General features: G+C 45.7%; 10 protein-coding genes across 10 annotated transcripts; 7 read left to right on the forward strand and 3 right to left on the reverse strand.

Annotated features, from left to right (window-relative positions):
- Window positions 1-602: 602 nt before the first annotated feature.
- Window positions 603-1,766, reverse strand: V8C40DRAFT_284699 (secretory lipase-domain-containing protein; the record flags this gene model as incomplete). The annotated part of the gene is made up of 1 exon (XM_083222199.1): window positions 603-1,766. The coding sequence occupies one exon, from the start codon at window positions 1,764-1,766 to the stop codon at window positions 603-605; it is 1,164 nt and encodes a 387-aa protein (XP_083067211.1).
- Window positions 1,767-3,169: 1,403 nt separating this feature from the next.
- Window positions 3,170-4,139, forward strand: V8C40DRAFT_284701 (fumarylacetoacetate hydrolase family protein; the record flags this gene model as incomplete). The annotated part of the gene is made up of 2 exons (XM_083222200.1): window positions 3,170-3,428; window positions 3,483-4,139. The coding sequence occupies 2 exons, from the start codon at window positions 3,170-3,172 to the stop codon at window positions 4,097-4,099; spliced, it is 876 nt and encodes a 291-aa protein (XP_083067212.1). The 3' UTR covers window positions 4,100-4,139.
- A 209-nt stretch (window positions 4,140-4,348) lies between these two features.
- V8C40DRAFT_284703 (GFA family protein) lies at window positions 4,349-4,889 on the forward strand (the record flags this gene model as incomplete). Its single annotated transcript, XM_083222201.1, has 3 exons — window positions 4,349-4,500; window positions 4,553-4,749; window positions 4,802-4,889. The coding sequence occupies exons 1-3, from the start codon at window positions 4,369-4,371 to the stop codon at window positions 4,887-4,889; spliced, it is 417 nt and encodes a 138-aa protein (XP_083067213.1). The 5' UTR covers window positions 4,349-4,368.
- Window positions 4,890-4,995: 106 nt separating this feature from the next.
- On the reverse strand, window positions 4,996-6,186 carry V8C40DRAFT_284705 (cupin domain-containing protein; the record flags this gene model as incomplete). Its single annotated transcript, XM_083222202.1, has 1 exon — window positions 4,996-6,186. The coding sequence occupies exon 1, from the start codon at window positions 5,980-5,982 to the stop codon at window positions 4,996-4,998; it is 987 nt and encodes a 328-aa protein (XP_083067214.1). The 5' UTR covers window positions 5,983-6,186.
- A 1,237-nt stretch (window positions 6,187-7,423) lies between these two features.
- V8C40DRAFT_284708 (cytochrome P450) lies at window positions 7,424-8,873 on the forward strand (the record flags this gene model as incomplete). Its single annotated transcript, XM_083222203.1, has 8 exons — window positions 7,424-7,556; window positions 7,623-7,678; window positions 7,771-7,842; window positions 7,915-8,054; window positions 8,111-8,249; window positions 8,308-8,439; window positions 8,495-8,655; window positions 8,711-8,873. The coding sequence occupies 8 exons, from the start codon at window positions 7,424-7,426 to the stop codon at window positions 8,871-8,873; spliced, it is 996 nt and encodes a 331-aa protein (XP_083067215.1).
- A 319-nt stretch (window positions 8,874-9,192) lies between these two features.
- On the reverse strand, window positions 9,193-10,967 carry V8C40DRAFT_284709 (aldehyde dehydrogenase; the record flags this gene model as incomplete). Its single annotated transcript, XM_083222204.1, has 6 exons — window positions 9,193-9,481; window positions 9,538-9,939; window positions 10,004-10,306; window positions 10,384-10,498; window positions 10,567-10,710; window positions 10,769-10,967. The coding sequence occupies 6 exons, from the start codon at window positions 10,965-10,967 to the stop codon at window positions 9,193-9,195; spliced, it is 1,452 nt and encodes a 483-aa protein (XP_083067216.1).
- A 751-nt stretch (window positions 10,968-11,718) lies between these two features.
- V8C40DRAFT_284712 (cytochrome P450) lies at window positions 11,719-13,625 on the forward strand (the record flags this gene model as incomplete). Its single annotated transcript, XM_083222205.1, has 4 exons — window positions 11,719-12,072; window positions 12,138-12,760; window positions 12,811-13,228; window positions 13,291-13,625. 4 exons carry the CDS (start codon window positions 11,719-11,721, stop codon window positions 13,489-13,491), a joined length of 1,596 nt encoding a protein of 531 aa, XP_083067217.1. The 3' UTR covers window positions 13,492-13,625.
- Window positions 13,626-13,668: 43 nt separating this feature from the next.
- On the forward strand, window positions 13,669-14,189 carry V8C40DRAFT_259095 (uncharacterized protein). The gene has a single exon (XM_083218875.1). The coding sequence runs from the start codon at window positions 13,760-13,762 to the stop codon at window positions 14,078-14,080; it is 321 nt and encodes a 106-aa protein (XP_083067218.1). The 5' UTR covers window positions 13,669-13,759; the 3' UTR covers window positions 14,081-14,189.
- Window positions 14,042-14,788, forward strand: V8C40DRAFT_259097 (uncharacterized protein; the record flags this gene model as incomplete). Its single annotated transcript, XM_083218876.1, has 1 exon — window positions 14,042-14,788. Exon 1 carries the CDS (start codon window positions 14,334-14,336, stop codon window positions 14,784-14,786), a length of 453 nt encoding a protein of 150 aa, XP_083067219.1. The 5' UTR covers window positions 14,042-14,333.
- Window positions 14,789-14,927: 139 nt separating this feature from the next.
- On the forward strand, window positions 14,928-17,783 carry V8C40DRAFT_259098 (transcription factor domain-containing protein). The gene is made up of 6 exons (XM_083218877.1): window positions 14,928-15,328; window positions 15,401-15,503; window positions 15,607-16,529; window positions 16,588-17,010; window positions 17,078-17,304; window positions 17,365-17,783. Exons 1-6 carry the CDS (start codon window positions 15,069-15,071, stop codon window positions 17,763-17,765), a joined length of 2,337 nt encoding a protein of 778 aa, XP_083067220.1. The 5' UTR covers window positions 14,928-15,068; the 3' UTR covers window positions 17,766-17,783.
- The last annotated feature ends 617 nt before the right edge of the window (window positions 17,784-18,400 follow it).

Raw genomic sequence — 18,400 nt, forward strand, 5'->3', positions numbered from 1 at the left:
TTGAGACTCGTGACCATCGACTGCTGTGCATAATACTAGTAAACAATGCCGTGGATGCCCTGGTTCACCATCTAACAAAATATCCTGAAATCATAGAATCGATACCTATATCTCCAGAGACATTTTCTACTAAGCTACTTGATGAGAGTTTGACCTGGCGAGACATCGGGCTGCTGCGCATGCCATTGTTCCGCATATGATATCAACATTACCATGAGCAGCGGTGTTACATTAACCTTTGCTACGTCGTTTTAAGTGCGATCAACATAATGTCAAAGTGAATAATTTCCCGTCAAACTGGAATAAGCTAGCTTTGCGAGGAGCATTATTACCCACATTAAATACGAATGCTCCCATTCAGATGAGGTAAAAATTATTCACTTTTAATGTTAAGTATCAACTGTGAACGAAATCAGAAGGCAGAGACTGAGATTAATGTCGACTATCTACTGTAGTATTCACTGTGAATCGATGCAGTGCCTTGTTACATGTGCGATCACAATTGGCATTGTTAAAAAAAAATTGAGATTCCAGACTGCGTTAAGGCTCACCCCTCACTAATCAGCCTATGAAGTACGGACCGCTTGAACATCGGCACCTGCTTAGCCAGAACTTGATGCAATTTCCATGATCTTGCACCCAGTGTTGTCGTAGGTTCCTGTTAAAATAGCTTGGAGAAAGTCCATAGCTCCAGGCACACCTGCTGTCCATTCATCAAAATGCCCACCCAGAGGGTTTCGAACATAAGTAATCGCCACATTGATCTTGCAGTACTTGCTGACCAAAGAATCTGTATCAACAGTAGGGCTCACTTCGTCGTGCACCGCCTTGTAGACATACAGGGGCATCTGGGGAACGCCATGGTATCCCATCTGGCCGTCACTTGTTGTAACAGACTTAATTGGCGGCGCCGTGATATCCGAAAAGCCACCAATAAAATAGTCCGCTATGTCTTGATTGGCGAACGCAGCGACAGCTTGCACACTGGAGTAGTTTCGTGCTTTCAGAAATCCGTCCCTATTGAACGCACCTTGCTTCTTGAGTCTGGAAAGCAAATATCTCTCAGCCTCGGGAAATTGACTTGTCAGGCCCAGCATTGCAAGAGGGACCAATCCGGCAGCCGGCTTTCCTGAAACTGCCAACATAACAGATGTGACATTTGGTGTAAGGCCACCCAATGCAGCGCCACTAAATTTCAGTTCTGGTGCATATTGAAGTTGGAGTTCTGCAGCCCATTCACTTGCCAAGGCACCGCCTGAGTATCCCCACATGGCGTACTTAGCATTGGCAGTAAGGCCAAATGCTGCGGCTTTCACAGCTCGGATAGAATCAAGGGTGGCATGACCAGACATGACTCCAGCTGTAAAAGAGCCCAAGGGTCCCTCGTAGTCTGGTACGTTGACATACCAACCGAGGCCAAGGGCACGACTAATGTCAGATGGAGGATCTTGATATAACTGGTAGGATGGACTGAAGGTGAGGTCAACAGAGTCGTATGGAATCTGGTAAGAGAGTAGCACATCCTTTGGATGTTTGGGGATGAATAGTGTAGTAACAGCCCAAGACGGAAGATAACGACTGTCTGTGGTGCGGTAGAGAATGTTGAAGGCGGCCGTTGCGTTCGTCATCACACTAGACAAGTTTCCAGGTGCAGCACGAATGCGCAAAATTGTACCTGGCTGTTTGTATTCATAGTTGTATGGTGCTGTGTACCATGGGTCGTCTTGTGGTGGCATAGGTTGCGTATCATGTTTCCCCGTTGCCATGGCCGTGATAGACAACGCATTAAGAAACACCAAAAGCGTGCTTGCAAATAACATATTGACCTTGTCTCAACGATTCAAAAGGTTTGAGATAGAGATTTATGTAACGTAAGGGAAGACGCAGGTGAACAGAGGAAAGGTGGGCTTTTTCATGCTTTTAAGACTCTCCTACCATAATTCTTTCGTAACACTATTTGACCAATCATCAACATATGCGCCTACTACTCAAGAGTAGGAAGGAAATCTCTCCGTTCTTGCTTGCACGGAGTTTTGAAGATGAGCCGTATCCGTTCCATATATAATCCCCATAATGCATGAAGCGGAGATGAGTCAAGGGTTATTTAGCCATGCTACCTTGCTTAGACCAAATGGCGACCGGAGCTATCCCCGGATTCACAACTTTATCCGAGCACAAGAGATCCTTAGATCACATATTAGTCTCTTTAATATGCACAATGGCCCAGAAGGGATTTCTAAGACTCTTATAGCAGCAACTATACCAAAGAAAGACCAGAGCATGGTAATGAGCCTAAATTGTGAGCACAATGATTGCATTAATCTACTAGGCGGCATTGGTTGAACGAAGAGCACAGTCGTCACGAGTAGCCGGTTCTTGGTAGGGTTGACTTATAAGAAGATATGATTATACATGGAAGTGCTGCGTATTGATAAGCTTTCGATTTGTTCCCAGTGCAAACTATTAAACGGTTCAGTAGTTTTTGCATCTAAGACCAATTGTCTTTCGCATAATTAGTCAAATCGTAGTTAATTAAGGACAGAATAGTAGGTCGGTGCTCTATTCTATTGTAAGAGTATGCGTTGCCTCTTGTTTTAAAGCAAGCCAGATTAATCTAGTGATCAAGTCCTCTTATATAAGGGTTTCCTTAATTTGACTTACTATCTGCGAGCAAGTTGGAGTGTACTTAGAGGCAACCACTAGATGTGCTTTCTCTGAACTTATAGTTAACATTCACTTACCAGTTTGGTATATACATAAGGATTACTCTGTGGGAATTCCATTCTGGATCTTCGGCAGAGACAACGTCGGCTGCTTCGGTTCAATGTCGCGGAACAACATGCAGAACAACCCGAACTCTGACCTACTCCGAGCTTTCCCCGCCGGTACTGATCCCGAAAGCAGAGTTCGGAAACGCGACCCGTGGAAGTCTTTTTTAGAACGGAATGGGTTCCGGAGTGATCTGCTCTCACACAACTATTGTATATTCTATGTTGCGAAAAGCCTTGGTGTTGCAATGCAAATTTACTGGGTAGAGCCTTTTATTACATGAAGAATTCCAATAGGTGACTGAATTCAGCATGTGCCAGCAGTGATTATAAACCTACCCTATTCTGCCATTTTCAGAAGAAACACAACCGCAAATAAATTACATCCCGAATTATACAACATGTCATTTCTAAGGTTAATTCGCTTTGAAGACATCGACGGCAACAAATTGTATGGAGACCCACAGATTGAGAACGTAGACGACTTGTCGAGGCTTTTAGAGAATGGAGAGCTTTTTGCACGTGTCTTAGACGGTAGCTCGCTTTTCAATTTTGCATCGAAAGCCGGAGCTTTACGCAAAGTAAGACGAGTTCTACCAGTATTAAGGCCCGAGGATGTACCCATTATAAAATGCGTGGGACTGAACTACATTACACATAGTAAGTGAACATGTAAAATACATCTTAGCCATTCACTACTGACATCTTAAAAAGTCAAAGAAGGGGGTCGGAAACCACCTCCATATCCGTCAATTTTCATCAAGCCCTCCAACTGTGTTGCCTCAAGCACCGAAGAAATACCTATACCGAAATTAGCGCAGGATAATCAATGCGACTATGAAGGAGAGCTCTCAATTGTGATAGCCAAAACGGGCAAAGATATCGACAAGGAAGATGCTCTGGAATATGTAGCGGGATACGTGGTATCCAACGATGTGTCAGCAAGGACTTGGCAGCGCGATCCTGAATATGCTGGTGGCGTCCCTCAGTGGTGCTTTAGCAAAGGCTTCGATAAATACGCGCCTTTGGGACCCATGATTGTCTCCCCGAAGCTTGTTGGTGATGCCAGCAATCTGCGCCTTCAAACATGGGTAAACGAGGAGCTAAGACAGGACAGTTCAACTAATGACCTCCTCTTTGGCGTCAAAGAGATAATCAGCTTCGTGAGCCAAGGCACGACCTTGGAACAGGGCACAGTCATTATGACAGGCACTCCTGCTGGAGTAGGCATGGGGATGAAGCCGGAACCTCGTTATCTGAAAAATGGCGATGTCGTCAAAGTGTCAATTGAGCATCTTGGCAGCGTGCGGAATAAAATGGTTTGGGCATAAGCAGCTGGGAGTTTTGTATGGGCCGTAGTTAGGACTGCACTTAACTTACAATCGCAATCGAATCATTTACATGGACACGGTCCGTATATTCGGTAGTCATCCCGAAATTGGGGGTTCTGACAATGAAGAGGCATGGAAAACCCCCCACTATTGGTGAGATAAGCCTACAGAGATCTGAATATATAAGTAATTTACATCACCCGTTGGAACGCAATGTGCCTCAGAGTATGCTTCTAAGCACAAGTGTATCGGCAACGGTGAAAACTACAATGGTCCCCGTAATCTATCACGGCTCATGTCTCTGCGACTCAATAACGTTTGACATTGAAGGTGAGCCTGAAAAAGTATTCAGTTGTTACTGTCTCGACTGCGCAAAGAATTCTGGTGGACCATATCAACTTGTATGTCATGTCAGGGCCCCGTTAAATCAGATTCAATTGCTTATCTTTATAGGTCGCCAAATACGACGTGAGCAAGATCACTGTCAAAGATCCCCAGAATGCTCAGGCCGTCTGGATCATTAGCCAAACACAAAGTGGCTTCGAAAAGCAGAAAGTCTTCTGTCGCCAATGTGGTTGTACCCTGTGGACTATACCAATGCATCATCAAGGTTTGAAGATAATGGTACGAACCTCGTTGGTCAATGGAGGGTAAGTTGCTATGTCGTCAGGCAGGATGAAAAGAAGTGCTAATTTACAACAGGCTTGAACAGTGGCAACCTCAAGCGGCATTGTTTGCGGACTGTCAACCGAGTTGGATGAGACATACCTTGGATGCGAAATTAAGATAAATTTGGCTGTCATGTCATATGTTAGTTATAAGGGACCTAACACGAGATGCTTCTCTGACACAGGCGGGTGCATGTTGATATTTCCGATTTAGCTAGCTCAAGTTACTTATGGCTTATTTAAAAAGGTCAACGATTCAATCATCGGCCTATCATTAAGTGCAAAAAGATAAACAGCCCCAGAATCCATAGTACAAGTGTGAGAGACTTCACTCCAAGCAGGAACAGCAAACGTATCCTTCTCAGTCCAATCAAGCCTCTTCGCCGTCGCCTCATTGGGTGTTTTGATCATAGAGAAACCTTGTCCACTATATACATGGTAGATATAAGATAGCACTTTGCAAGATGTTCTAGTTGTATGGCCTGCCTCGACTCGCTCAGCCTGCGCGGAGATTGTTTTAGAAAGGTGTGATCCGTCGGGAAGATGATACTGATATATGGCGTGTGGAATCCTTTGTTCGTCAAGCGCCTCAGCAACAATTTTCCATGGTATCCTTGCAGCACTGTCCGGAGCTGGCTGACTTGGATAACGTGGCTCAGTATATTGATCGACAAAATTGATGGGAATATGCTGCCACAATGGCAAGTCAAGGCCATCAAGCCATATGACAGGATCGCTTCCTTCATTCCCATGGTCGTGCCACTGCCAACTGGGTGTTAAGACGACATCTCCTCTGTGCATATCGATTCTCTCTCCTTCTATAGCGGTGAAGCCACCGGTTCCTTCGATGATGAATCGCAGGGCGAAAGCGCGATGACGGTGCGCAGGAGCAGTCTCTCCCGGCAGAACGATCTGCAGCCCAGCATAAATGGTGTCTGTTGTGTAGGGCGCAGCCATAGCCTCGTTTACTAACACCAGAACTCGTCGTTCAGCCTCTTCAGCTCCAACTATCGAGGCTGCATGCATTAAAGCTGGCCGCATCACTGAATACGCCCAGGCTGTAGGGGCCGCTCTTGGCTTCGGATATGGTGGCACCATCTTGTCCATGGCCGTCCACAAAGGGGTTGCATTCATCTTGGACAGACTCTGGAGATAATCTTTCAGAGCCGATTCATCATTATCAACGTTGTTTTGGTTGGCTGGAGTTGTAGTCATCTTGTTCACGAGTCGTATATCGCTTTTCTGGATCAACCAGCTTTCTTTGCCGCAAGCGCGTAGAGATTGAAGTGTCTTGAATTACCGCAAGAACTGTGCAAAGGCAAGTAGGTCATGAAATTTTTTATAACAAAGAGATGTTCAGGCGTGTCGCAAATCTACATAAATGTACAAACAAAATGTGCTTTCGACCTGATCAGCATGTGCGGACAGCAAGAATAGTAGGTATGACTATGTTATCACCCATATTCTGGGACCCGGGACCCAGGCCGAAAGAAGAACACAGCGGACATTGGTCCTTGCCTAGCTTCACGGAACATCGGAGGGGGAAAAAGTGCATGCTTGAAGGACATCCTGTAATGGAAATCTTAGTTCGCGGAGTATTACGCTTTTCCTCGAGAGGGATCCAAAGATTTCGGCTGCGGTATTTCCTTCGCATTTGTAAAACTGCTGCTTTACGAGTGCTGAACCATGCTACTAGAATATCGGAATTCATACATCTCGGGGAGATGTGAACTAACTTGCCGACAGGCCCACATCTGTAGGTGAGCTCCGGCAGTGCGGTGCATTTGGGTCTATGAAGGCTAACTGCCTTGCCTGAAGATCCGAGGTTCCATCCCGACATAGTGGCATCAGATTGCCCCATGCCGCTGAGTTGAACCTTGGTATCAAAGTGTATGACTAGACAGATAAGGTCGATTAATTCTGTTCAATATACCAATGCTCACATCTTCATCGCTCGAAGTGATTTGCTGTAACGTGACGCAGCTGTGCAGCTCGATTTACAATAGGAAAATGTCATCTCCGATCAAAATGGCGGTCATTTCCTTTCAGTCCATTCCAGTAGCAACACAAACCGCGGCTCTTGCATCTATGATTGCCATCTCACTATGCAGTCATACTCTCTTTTGCGTTATATACAACCTATTTTTTCACCCTCTGCGACGATTTCCGGGACCCTTATTGGCAAAGGTTTCTGGTGCTTGGGCACGGGTGCAAAACTTTTATGGGCGCAAGGCGCATAAGATCCATGAAGCGCACATTCATTACGGTATTAGACTATCATTTTTACAGGCGCTCGAGATTTTGAAGTGTTTGCTAAGCCTTCATAGGCCCGGTCGTTCGTATTGGGCCCAACATGCTGTCCTTCAGTGATCCTTCAGCATTACGCGATATTTATACGTCGAAAGCATTCGTCAAAGAAGGAGAATTTTATGTGAGCTCTTTTCGAACGGCATAGAACGTGATGCCAGAAGCTAGCCTAACCAGTCGCAAGCGAGCAAAAAGAATTTACCACGAAGAGCATCTACTGAGTTTCACGTATTATTTCACGCCAAGCCCGTATAAATGATGATGAATTGACTCTAAATTCTCAAATAGTGATCCGGAGGCCCACTCCCAGCGACGGAAACTGTTCTCTCGTGGATTCTCTCAAACAGCAATGCAAGATTTTGAGCCAAAGGTAGCGTCAAAGATATATACTGTCCTCGACCAATGGGCCAAAATTGCGTCCATCAGTGATTCAGCAGTTGACATCTTCCGCTGGACGCACATGCTTGGATTTGACACTGTCTGTATGTTACATCATGATCAACCACGATTTAGTTACATTTGTTGCATGCTAACCATCACATACATAGATCACCTCATGTTTGATGTTGACCCAGGAACCGTCAAGACAGGGGTGGAAAGCGAGGTAATGCAATACATGCGCGCATGGAAGCTTATCTACATTTATGTTAGTTTCTTGTATTCCATTTGCATTATACTTACTAACGAGTATACCAGAAAGAGTTTGTTCCACTGCTTGAGAATTGGGGTATTTACGTTCCAGGATACATAGGGTCCTACTTTCGTAAAGTCCGTGCGTGGAAAAAGGCATGGAATCCTAACTTGCGTTTGCTCGATTAGCTGCTAACCAGTCACACCCAGATGGCGATAGGCATTGTGAACTCATGTAGGGCTAATGGGACTAAAACAGCATTTCTAAGCCGTGTTCTGGAGACTGGAGATGAGAAGTCACGTCCTTTACTCACAGACTCCATCCTTGCAGAGGAATGCATGAGTGGAATGTTGGTGTTGTTTCATCTTGATATGATGCCTCCTTGACTGACTTAAAGGCCTATAGGTTTGGAGGTAGCGGCACAACTGCCAACACCTTTGTTTATCTTGTTTGGGCTATGGCTCAGCAGCCAGATATCATTCGACGGCTACAAGAAGAATTGGATAAATCTTTTCCAGATGCGTCAACTATTTCTGACTACCTCGTATGGATCATCTTACTGCAAAACATGTCTCGGTTGTGGTGCTAATGCTCAGCGACAGACTTGTAATAAGCTGCCGTACCTCAATGCTGTTATATATGAAACAATGAGGCTCTATCCATCAACAATTGCTATATTGCCCCGTACAGCAATAGAAAACACCACTGTTGCCAATATTCCTATACCCAAAGGAGTACGAATGTCGCCAAATCAGAGTCATGTTATCTATCAGCTAATCGGTGCTCTAGACAATTGTTGGTACCCAAAATTATACCACCCACCGTTGTGAAGATGTCTTTCCTCAAGCAGACAAATTTATTCCCGAAAGATGGTTGGTAGATGATCTTACACCACTAAAGGAGGCATTCACCCCCTTTTCCTTAGGGCCTCGAAAATGCATTGGATTAAAGTAAGTTCTTACCGACTATATTCTGAGGAGCATGCACTGACCCGCTACTTGTAAGTCTCGCCGAAATGGAACTTCGCATACTAACCGCATCATTTTTCCGGAGGTTCAATGTTCGTCTTGATTCTTCAATGAAGATGGAGGATATGGTTCAGTATGACACGTTCAATGCCGCGCCAGTCGGTGCAAAATTATTGGTACATCTTGTAGAAAGGAAATAGATGTGTCTACAACACCAATAGTATGGACAGGCTTTTATTTAGCTGCCGTCCAATTTAGCCCCATTGATCGGAACATTTTATATGAACAGAATATTCTTATTTACTTCGATATCATGCCAGTATGACCATTCGACATTTCAACAAGAAGGAAAATGTTTGCGGTACTCCGTAAGAAAGTATATACGTTCTGCTTATGCGGCTACAAAAGGTCCGTAGCACCGTAGGAGGCAGTCTACTGTTGCTGTCAATCTTAGATCCATTTGCTATCAACCAGAGTAGTCAAAAGAAAATAAGATCAAATAAGGTTATACAAAAGCATTCATGTCAGATCAATATATACAGACTTGACTTCAGTCCAGGACTCAAGGCCTTCTTGACCAAGTTCTCTTCCACTTCCGGAGCTTTTATAGCCTCCAAGTGGCAAGTCTTGACTATAGTAAGGTGAAGCAGTGTTGACTCCAACTGCACCCGCCTCAAATCCCTTTGCGATCCTAATCGCTCTGTTCAAGTCACGCGTAAAAACACTTGCATATAGCCCGTACTCCGTATCATTTGCTCTGGCTAATACATCTTCCTCATTTGTAAAAGTGCTCACGCAAGAGATGGCGCTGAAGTATGTGTTGTCAGTTACATTTTTTTTAGCGATATAAAAGAACAGTCTTACCCAAATAACTCCTTTGTCATAATATCGCTTTGCTCTGGCGGATGTAATACAACAGCCGGCGGAATGAAGCAGCCTTTTCCTTCCAGGGGACGACCCCCTAGGATAAATTCAAGGCCATCATCTGCTGCCTTTTGAAGTGCCTTCGAAATGTTATCGTATTGTTGTCTGTCCGCCTGGGGTCCAAAAGTGGTAGTAGTCTCAAGAGGATCCCCAATCTTTCCCATAATCTTCAAAATGTTGGCTTTGTAAAGTTCAATGAAGCGATTAGCCACACTAGTATGCACGTAGACTCTCGTACACGCCATACAAATCTGACCAGAGTTGAACGTAATGCTAAACGCGGCCGCTGCTGCTGCCTTTTCCAGATCTGCATCCTCAAATACAATCAGAGGACTCTTCCCTCTGAAGGAATGAATCAGTATCGATCCTCCAGACTCCTCAAATTCAATGTCCAAATGTGACTTACCCGAGTTCCAGCGTGCATACCTTCAGATTTGATTCGGCTGCAGCTCGTTGGACAATTTTGCCAGTAGCGTGGCTGCCAGTGAAAGAGATTTTCCGAATTTCCATATGACGAGCAATAGCGTCTCCACATGGATTTCCAAATCCTGAAAGCACATTCAGGACACCAGGTGGTAGCCCTGCCTCTTTTGCAAGGCGCGCAAATAACAGGGGACTGAGAGGAGCCCTTTCAGACGATTTCAAGACCATTGTATTGCCAGCCATTAGAGCCGGCGCAACTTTAAAGGCAAGCATGACTAGAGGGACACTATATCAAATATGTCAGCGCCAGTTAATCACACTTATAAATATTCACTTTCCAGTGCACTTGGGGGAATTTCTCACTTCCAAGGGATAATGGCGCCTGTAACTCCGTAAGGCTGTCGTATGGAGATGTTGAGGTGGTCTTTTGAGCCAAGAGACGTGATGCCGTGGACATCATACGCTTTCCCGGCAAAGTCTTATCATGGAAGCAAATTAGAGAACAAACCATCTCCATATATAATACGTAGCAGATAAAGGACTTACACCGTATTGTTGCCACTGCTAAGGTGTGATCTATGTATGTTGACAAGGGCTTCCCCATAGATATTGCATCGAGATAAGCAAAATTAGTAGCATGTTGTTCTAACAAATCCGCAAGTTTTTGTAGTATACACTGACGGTCGGAAGCTGGCAAATGATTCTATTAGCTTTCATATCCCAAAACTATGGTAGGATAGCGGGATACCTTCAGCCTGAGCCCATGCAGGAAACGCATTTTTAGCGCTCTGAACAGCCAAGTCCACGTCTTCCGCCCCACCTTCATAAATCTCTGCAGTCAACTTGTCCGTGGCCGGATTGATCAACTTGAAGACCTTGCCTCGAATGGAGGGTGTAAACTCTCCATTAATGAAGAGCCTAGTCTCAATGTTTGCAAACTCGGCCATGTTATAAAGTATGAGAAGTATATGCGCCGTGAACATCAAGTAATGACTGGCCGTAAATTTCTCTCGCAATTGAATACTCTTTGTATTTCGGACGATATTGGCTTCTTATATTATATACAGGATGAGCTATTGGAAATAAGACATTGGTCCATCTAGGTAGCCCGGCATGATGTTGACTTTGTTAATCCGACTGCTTTCCAAACCTGCCCGCACTTGAACTTCATCATCCCGAATTCTGTCTTCGATGTATTACCATACATTAACACTATACTACGCTAAGCTCATCAACATCAATGGGCTTGGTAGATGTGTACATTGAAGATGTTTTCCCACCTTATGAAAGCCTGTGACAAATTCATTTCGTGAACCATTCCACATTCAGCTACCGGGGAGATAACAGCCTCGGGTAGTGCCAGAACCGATCCGCGACCCCAGGTTTTCCAACCCCGCGTTGATCTCGCAAATGCATGCAGAATGTGGGGTATCTCTGATCATGATAGAGGTTTAGCTAGTCTGGGAAAATGACCTACCGTTTACAACCGTTGCCGACCCCGTGATACCCCCGGAGCACTTGGGATGTTATTCTACAAATGCAATGCAGTAATGTTTCGAGATCTAATAAATGTAGCTGATTTATTACCAACACGAACACGCCATTAGGAGCAATGCTTCGACCTTAAGCAAGGGGGTATTTTCTTGTTGCACATTCTTCCGCTTATGAGTCTCAGCTCTCATGATTCAAGACATCGAGATGAGCGTTTTCACACCGAGTCTGCCGTGGGTGCGACAAATAATCTCACGGGCGCTTGAACCTATACTACAAGCAATAACACGGTACGGCTTATTTCTAGCTTTGATCGGAGCTGCCGTCTATTTTTTCCGCATTCGGTATCGTAAAGGCCTGCAAGATATTCCTGGCCCATTCTGGGCGTCTATTCTTTCGTTCGACCGTGTCATCACCACCGCCTCGGGAAAGCAGCAGCACAAACACTTGGAGTACCATAATACTTATGGTCCGTTTGTAAGAGTGGGACCCAATCATGTGTCTATCTCTCGGGGAGAATTTATAACACAGATTTACGGCATAGGAAATGCTTATCCCAAGGTAAATCTATAAGAGTTTGACGTACCTTGAGGATGAATGATAGTGATTAACAGTATGTTCCAAAGAGCGAGTTTTACTCCGTTTTCGATGCGATTACTCCTCATGGAGTCAGATTTCCCACTCTGTTCTCAATCCGAGATGAAAAAGCGCACAAGTCTTTAAAGAGGCCGGTGGCCAGCGCATTCTCGATGACTTCTCTTGTAGAGCTAGAGCCATTGACGGACATTTGCATCGAGATACTTATAAGTAAACTCAACAGAAAACAAGGCCAAAGTGTGGACTTTGGTACATGGCTTCATTGGTATGCGTTCGATGTCATCACTTCACTAACCTTTTCGACACGACAAGGTTTCATGGAAACAGAAACAGATGTTGACGGCATAATCAATGCCATTGAAGGCCGACTTGTTTACAACTCAATAATAGGCCAAGTTCCATTTCTTCACAAGTTTCTTCTCGGAAACAACTTTATCGCCGCATGTGCCCAAGCAGTTCCATTAGTAGCTAAGTTGAACACGGTGCGTTCTATAGTCAAATTCGCAGCATCTCAGCTTGAAAAGCGCACCATGGGCAAATCTCTATCCTCCAATGATCAGAACCATGACTTGCTTGATCGCTTCAGGCGTGTCCGTGATAGCGAAGAAGTCATGACAAACGGAGACCTGCTGAATCATGCGGCGTCAAATGTGTGGGTGCTCCCCTCTGAACATCTATTCTCAGTCACTTACATATGTACAGATTTGCTGGAAGTGATACTACCGCGATTTCACTGCGCTCAATGTTCTATTATTTGTGCAAGAACAAGCGGTGCTATGAAAAGTTACGTGAGGAGATCGACAATATGGATAAGGAAGGTAGTCTTTCTAGACCAATTACATTTGGTGAAGCATCTCGCATGCCATACCTCCAGGCGTGTATGAAGGAGGCTATGCGACTTCACCCTGCGGTTGGCCAGATGCTAGAACGAGTTGTCCCTGAAGAGGGAGCGCAGTTCGGACAACACTGGCTCCCACCTGGCACAATCGTCGGAATAAACCCGTGGGTGGTTAGCCGAGAAAGAACAGTATACGGAGAGGATGTTGATGACTTTCGGCCTGAGCGATGGTTAGATGCGACACCTGAAGCTGCCAAATACATGCAAAGAAATTTCTTGGCAGTGAGTCTCTCTTCCAATAGCAAACCGCATTGCAACTTGAAACTGACCCCTTTGGCTCTCAGTTCGGATCAGGAGGGCGCTCTTGTCTTGGGAAGAATATTTCTCTGCTCGAAATGTCCAAACTTGTTCCAGAACTACTCCGGCGCTTCGACATTGAGCTATCAAGCCCCATGACAGATTGGACACTGAATACATTCTGGTTTGTCAAGCAAACAGACCTGTTTTGTAATATAAGGAAGAGACCAACGATGGAACAAAGCTAGCTTAACCACGGGACAACTACTCCAATCAGGTACATTGTGCAGCGCAAAACGAATCGGGTATCATTCCAAAGCTAGACAGGTAGCCAATGAGTCATAGAAACAAGTATTGTCGCTCGGAATCTTGGGCAAAAGATCACTTCAGATAAGTTCAGGTGACCACGCCTTAGTCAAAGCGCACATGACCCAAATTTCCTGTTCTATAACTCTTTATACGTCTTTTCTCAGAGTTCAGAGATGAATCGCAGATCTTAGTCTCCTAAAGCTTAACATGTCCTGGGCTTGGAGGCACCTCGCCGGTATAACTCCTGGCAAGTGGCGCGATATTGTGCTGCATGTTAAGTTCTCGACAGATCCTGCGGTCGGCTTCGTTCAGATTTGGGAGGACGGCGTGCGGCAGAAGATGGTTGGCGGGGATGGTTACACGGTCCACTACCGCACGCTTAACCCGCAGCTTAATTGGGACGGGACCCCGAACAGCCTCATCCTCAATCAGTACCGGAACGTGGCGACAAAGTACGGGTCCAGTGGCGTCACTCTCTACCACGACTCGGTCAAGGTTGGACATAGCTTCGAAGAGGTTTCGCCTTGAGAGCTGACAGGGTGGTACTGGGTCTGATTGGGGCTCGTGCAGAGCATCACACGAGTGGCTATGTATCTGCGATGCATAACCACGCTGAACGTGTTCGTCATCATGATGGGTAGCCTAAGCTGTCTTATAGTTGTCATCGTGTCCATTAAAGCACGTGTCCATTCTTTTCTCAGGCTCCTCCCCAAGTAAAAATTTCCATGTGTATCAATGCTAGAGGCATCATACGCTGATATCATGGTATAAGTACATCACCATGCCCCTTGTGAAGCTCCTTGTCGGCTACAACTACAGCCGTGCCCTGAGTCAGAGTCGTCGACTCCGATACCACAGAGCCTTCCTTTGCCGCCTTAGCATCTTCCTCATCCTCATTCTCCTTCACTACATTCTCCGCCGCGTCGTCCTTGTCAACCAAATGATCGCCCTGCCACACCGGATTACCGCAGTACTTGCACTTGGGCTGAAAGCGCCACGTCCCGCAAGGCTGCAGCTCGTAGAGGAAGGTCTGCTGGTGGGATTTGGGGCAGTGGCGGCACTTCCAGATCTCGCGTGCTTTGTCAATGGCCAGAAGAGGAGGCGCTATCAGCAGTACAGGGATGATGAGGACGGCGCCGACAACGATGCCGGCCGTCAAGAGGGCGTAATTCTTCAGCATATTGCTGCCGGCGGGATTTGCGCAGCGGAGGCCGGTGGTGTTCAGTCGATGTAGGGGTGTTGCGTGTGGAGTCCAGCCGTCTTGTCATTACATGTACTCATGTGCCCGGAAAGTCTGGGGTTAGCTCGGAACCGTCGCTAGGCCAGCTTCTAAAAGCAAATATTATTATTCCGCAACAAAACATCTCTTCTCCAAATTCTCACTTCACCCTCCATCTCTTTTTGAACTGCAGAGCTTTCTATGTCATTGGCGGTCCCAGGTGGCCACGAATCGAAAAGACTTGTCCGGCATTCCAGAGAACATCACAAGATTCGCTAATTGTGTCTTTCGTCCAACATGTCGCAAGATGATTATGGATATTATTCAACGCTCACTTTGGACGGCCCTACAATCGGAGCCCGGGATGATCCATTATCCTCCAACCCACAGGTTGCGACTGAAAAGCCCAAGCAAAGGCGTAAAAGGGTAACTCTCGCTTGCGATTCATGTCGTGATCGTAAGACACGATGTGACGGCGTCCGACCGATGTGCGGGCCCTGCAAGAGAAGGAAGAAAGCCTCGTGCGACTTCCAAGAGGATACATTAAAGCCCAGTCGGTAAGCGATCTATTGGTACCGTCTCCATCCCAGAGATTCTTCGAGTTATTACTAATGCAGTTTAATGATTAGCTATGCATCCAAGTTGGAGCGTCGGATTACTGCTCTGGAGGAGCAGTCTTCCAAGGCGAATATGTCGGTCAGAGATGTCGAATTGGCACACAAGGAGGCTTCAGTATGTAAACGCAATCATGCACACACCATTGACTCCTCATCTCACACCCTCACTTGCTTGTTGCGGTAAGACAACTTATTAATATTTCGTCTCGAGCGCACAGAAAGGGCAAAGGACGCCAAATGAGCTCGACCAATGTAAGCTTCAGCCTAACGACAGCCCAGTCAACAGTGTTTCCAGAACATCTGCCGGTTCTGAATCCGTAATCTCGGATTTGACTTCCACACGCAGGACAGCTAAGCCCAAGCGACAATGGTCTACTGCTTCAGAGCGTCGCGCCTCTCAAAATATGGATGCCATGGTTGCTATTCCATTCTCAGCTAATTCTAGAGATGGATACTATGGCAATTCATCGTCTGTTGCCTTCCTGAATTGGGTTGGAAAAAGCGCGCAAACCTCTGCGAGCTGTGGAGAACTGCTCCCAGAGCCAGCTCATTTGAGTCAGCCATCTCATGGATACGACTTGGAAGAACCTCGACATATCGATGCAGCTGATTTCGATTTACCACAACGGCGGGTTGCTGACAGCCTTGTGCAAACCTTTTTCCAGCTGGTCCACCCTCTTTATCCCCTCCTTCATCAACCAACTTTCATGGCTTCCTATGAGCAGCTATGGACTTCGTCGTATAACCCAGTAGATTCAGCGATAGGGAGTGACATACAAGATTCAATTTTCCACGCCATGTTGAATCTTGTTTTCGCCATGGGCTGTCCATTTTCTACAGCCATACCACCGCAAGATAGAAGCTCTCGCGCTAGCAAATTCTTTCGGAGAGCGCAAGGAGCCCTATCATTTAATGTCCTCGAAGCGGATTCTTTGCCTTTAGTGCAGTTTCTCTTGCTCACCAGTCTCTATCTTCAATCGACCAGCCACGCTCATAGATGTTGGAATACTGTTGGACTCGCTATAAGAGCAGCTCAGGGCCTTGGACTACACATTGACGATGAGTCCTCCACTTGTCCACCAACCAGGCTGGAAACCGAAATGAAAAGGCGAATTTGGCACATTTGTGTTACCCTTGATAGGTGAGAAACCATTCATGATTAATATATACAGTTACTAATTACTCCCCCACTGAGACAGAGTGTTGGCTATGACATTTGGCCGTCCTACCATGACATCACATAAATGGACTGTACAACTTCCAGAGCTGATAGACGATGAATATCTGACAGAAGTGAATCACCACAGTTCTAGTAGTGCTATCCAGCCAGCAACGGTTACACCCAGGATTGGATGCTTCGTTTACACGCTCAAGTTATTTAGTATCATGGATGATATACTTTCGGCGTTCTATAATGTACCGGATGGCATGGAATCGACGAACAAATCTTCTGAACGCCAGCTACCAGACCTAGATTTTACTAGCATGGTGGAGCTGGATAGGCGCCTGAACGAGTTTGAAGCTGCATTGCCGTCTTGGCTAACACGATCGGGGTGTGAAACCACGCCTGATGCGACACAGCGGGACTGCAACGCTCTCCAGGTAAACGTCTTGCGCGCGAGGTATGTAACATTTAAGCCATGAATTCGAAGCGTAAATGTCATGGATATTAAACTTACGATGGTCAAGATTTTTGCACACTAGACTGTTATTATTGCGCCCAGTCCTTCTCGCGTATGTTCAGAAGTGTGCCGTGGAACGGACGAATTCCACATCAACCAGCATCTCGGGTTTTGATCAACAATTTTATCTATATGGTTCAAACCGTTGCATCGCCACGTCACACGACATCATTTCGCATCTCCATGCAAACATAACCAGCCTCGCGCAGCCTGCGCCCTGGTACGTTGTATATTGTGAGGGCCCCTTCTTCTTTCGTTCGCCTCGTCTAGTACTAATAAAGGCCCCTACGCTAGTTACTCTGACAGCTGCAACTACTCTTTTTGCAGCGAGGCTAGGTTCTGGGATCTCTGTCGATAGCACAGCAGCAACATTTGACACTTCTTGGGAACGATGCACAAATATCTTGAACCACCTCAAGGGCTTGATACAATCGGCCGCACAAGGGATTGCAGTCCTTCAATCGCTTTATCAGAGGGTTTCTGTATCTTCAGCTGGTGGGATTGATGCCTTTGATGACCAGGCTGTTGTGCGATTAGACGCTGCTGGAGAACCACCAGTCTCAAGCGCATTTTACATCAATGACGACCATGTCAGCTCTATACTGAGGAATCCTTTAACCGGCGAAGACTGGTTTCGGAATACTAGCTTGAATCTAGATTGGTTAGAGTTGGAATTGGAAGACTCAATTAATTAATTAAGTAGCTTAAGATGCATACTACATATAATTGCTATTTTACCACTGGCTACTACCTTTTTACACTGCTGCTAATTTCGCCGGCTGCTATTTTTTTTTTTACTGCTCCTACACAATGGTTGAGATTTGGTTCCGAATTTAACTTCCATTTGCGGACGTCGGGGAGATAAGACGTTTTCTTCCGAGCTATTAGTGCGAGCGCCCTCTTTTATTGGTACTTGGGTTCCAGTCCCATATGTAAGGTGTACCTAGTAGTAGAGGATGAGCGCCACTTAATTCCCATCGTTGGGCTCGGTATATCTCTTGATAGCGGATGAAAAAAAAGTTATTGATGCTTGCACATGCTTATTAAGAAAGCATTTTCCATTCTGTCTTTCATTTTCGGAATTGAAGTGACGATTATGGTTGCTTTTAGTAACACCACATAGCATAGGGTTACCCTATATCTATATATTTTGAAACGTTTTGAACAATAAAACATATGTGTAAATATAGCAATAATGTAGTGTAGCCGGTATAAACGTCAGCAGCTCCAGATGCATAGAAACTAATTTGCTCACAGAGTTCGAGCAACGATGTCGAACATGAGACGTTGAAACTACATGTACCACTTGACGCTACTAAAGCCTTTTCTG

This window comes from Trichoderma camerunense (assembly GCF_050948025.1).
Source record: "Trichoderma camerunense strain CBS 138272 chromosome Unknown V8C40scaffold_32, whole genome shotgun sequence".
Classification (NCBI taxonomy): domain Eukaryota; kingdom Fungi; phylum Ascomycota; class Sordariomycetes; order Hypocreales; family Hypocreaceae; genus Trichoderma; species Trichoderma camerunense.

What these genes read in the sequence shown, in the direction of transcription:
- V8C40DRAFT_259098 (XM_083218877.1), top strand. Translation starts at nt 15,069, where the DNA reads ATGTCGCAAGATGATTATGGATATTATTCAACGCTCACTTTGGACGGC. An exon ending in GATACATTAAAGCCCAGTCG is followed by an intron (nt 15,329 to 15,400) that starts GTAAGCGATCTA and finishes TTTAATGATTAG; the next exon opens with CTATGCATCCAAGTTGGAGC. An exon ending in GTAAACGTCTTGCGCGCGAG is followed by an intron (nt 17,011 to 17,077) that starts GTATGTAACATT and finishes ACGATGGTCAAG; the next exon opens with ATTTTTGCACACTAGACTGT.
- V8C40DRAFT_259095 (XM_083218875.1), top strand. Translation starts at nt 13,760, where the DNA reads ATGTCCTGGGCTTGGAGGCACCTCGCCGGTATAACTCCTGGCAAGTGG.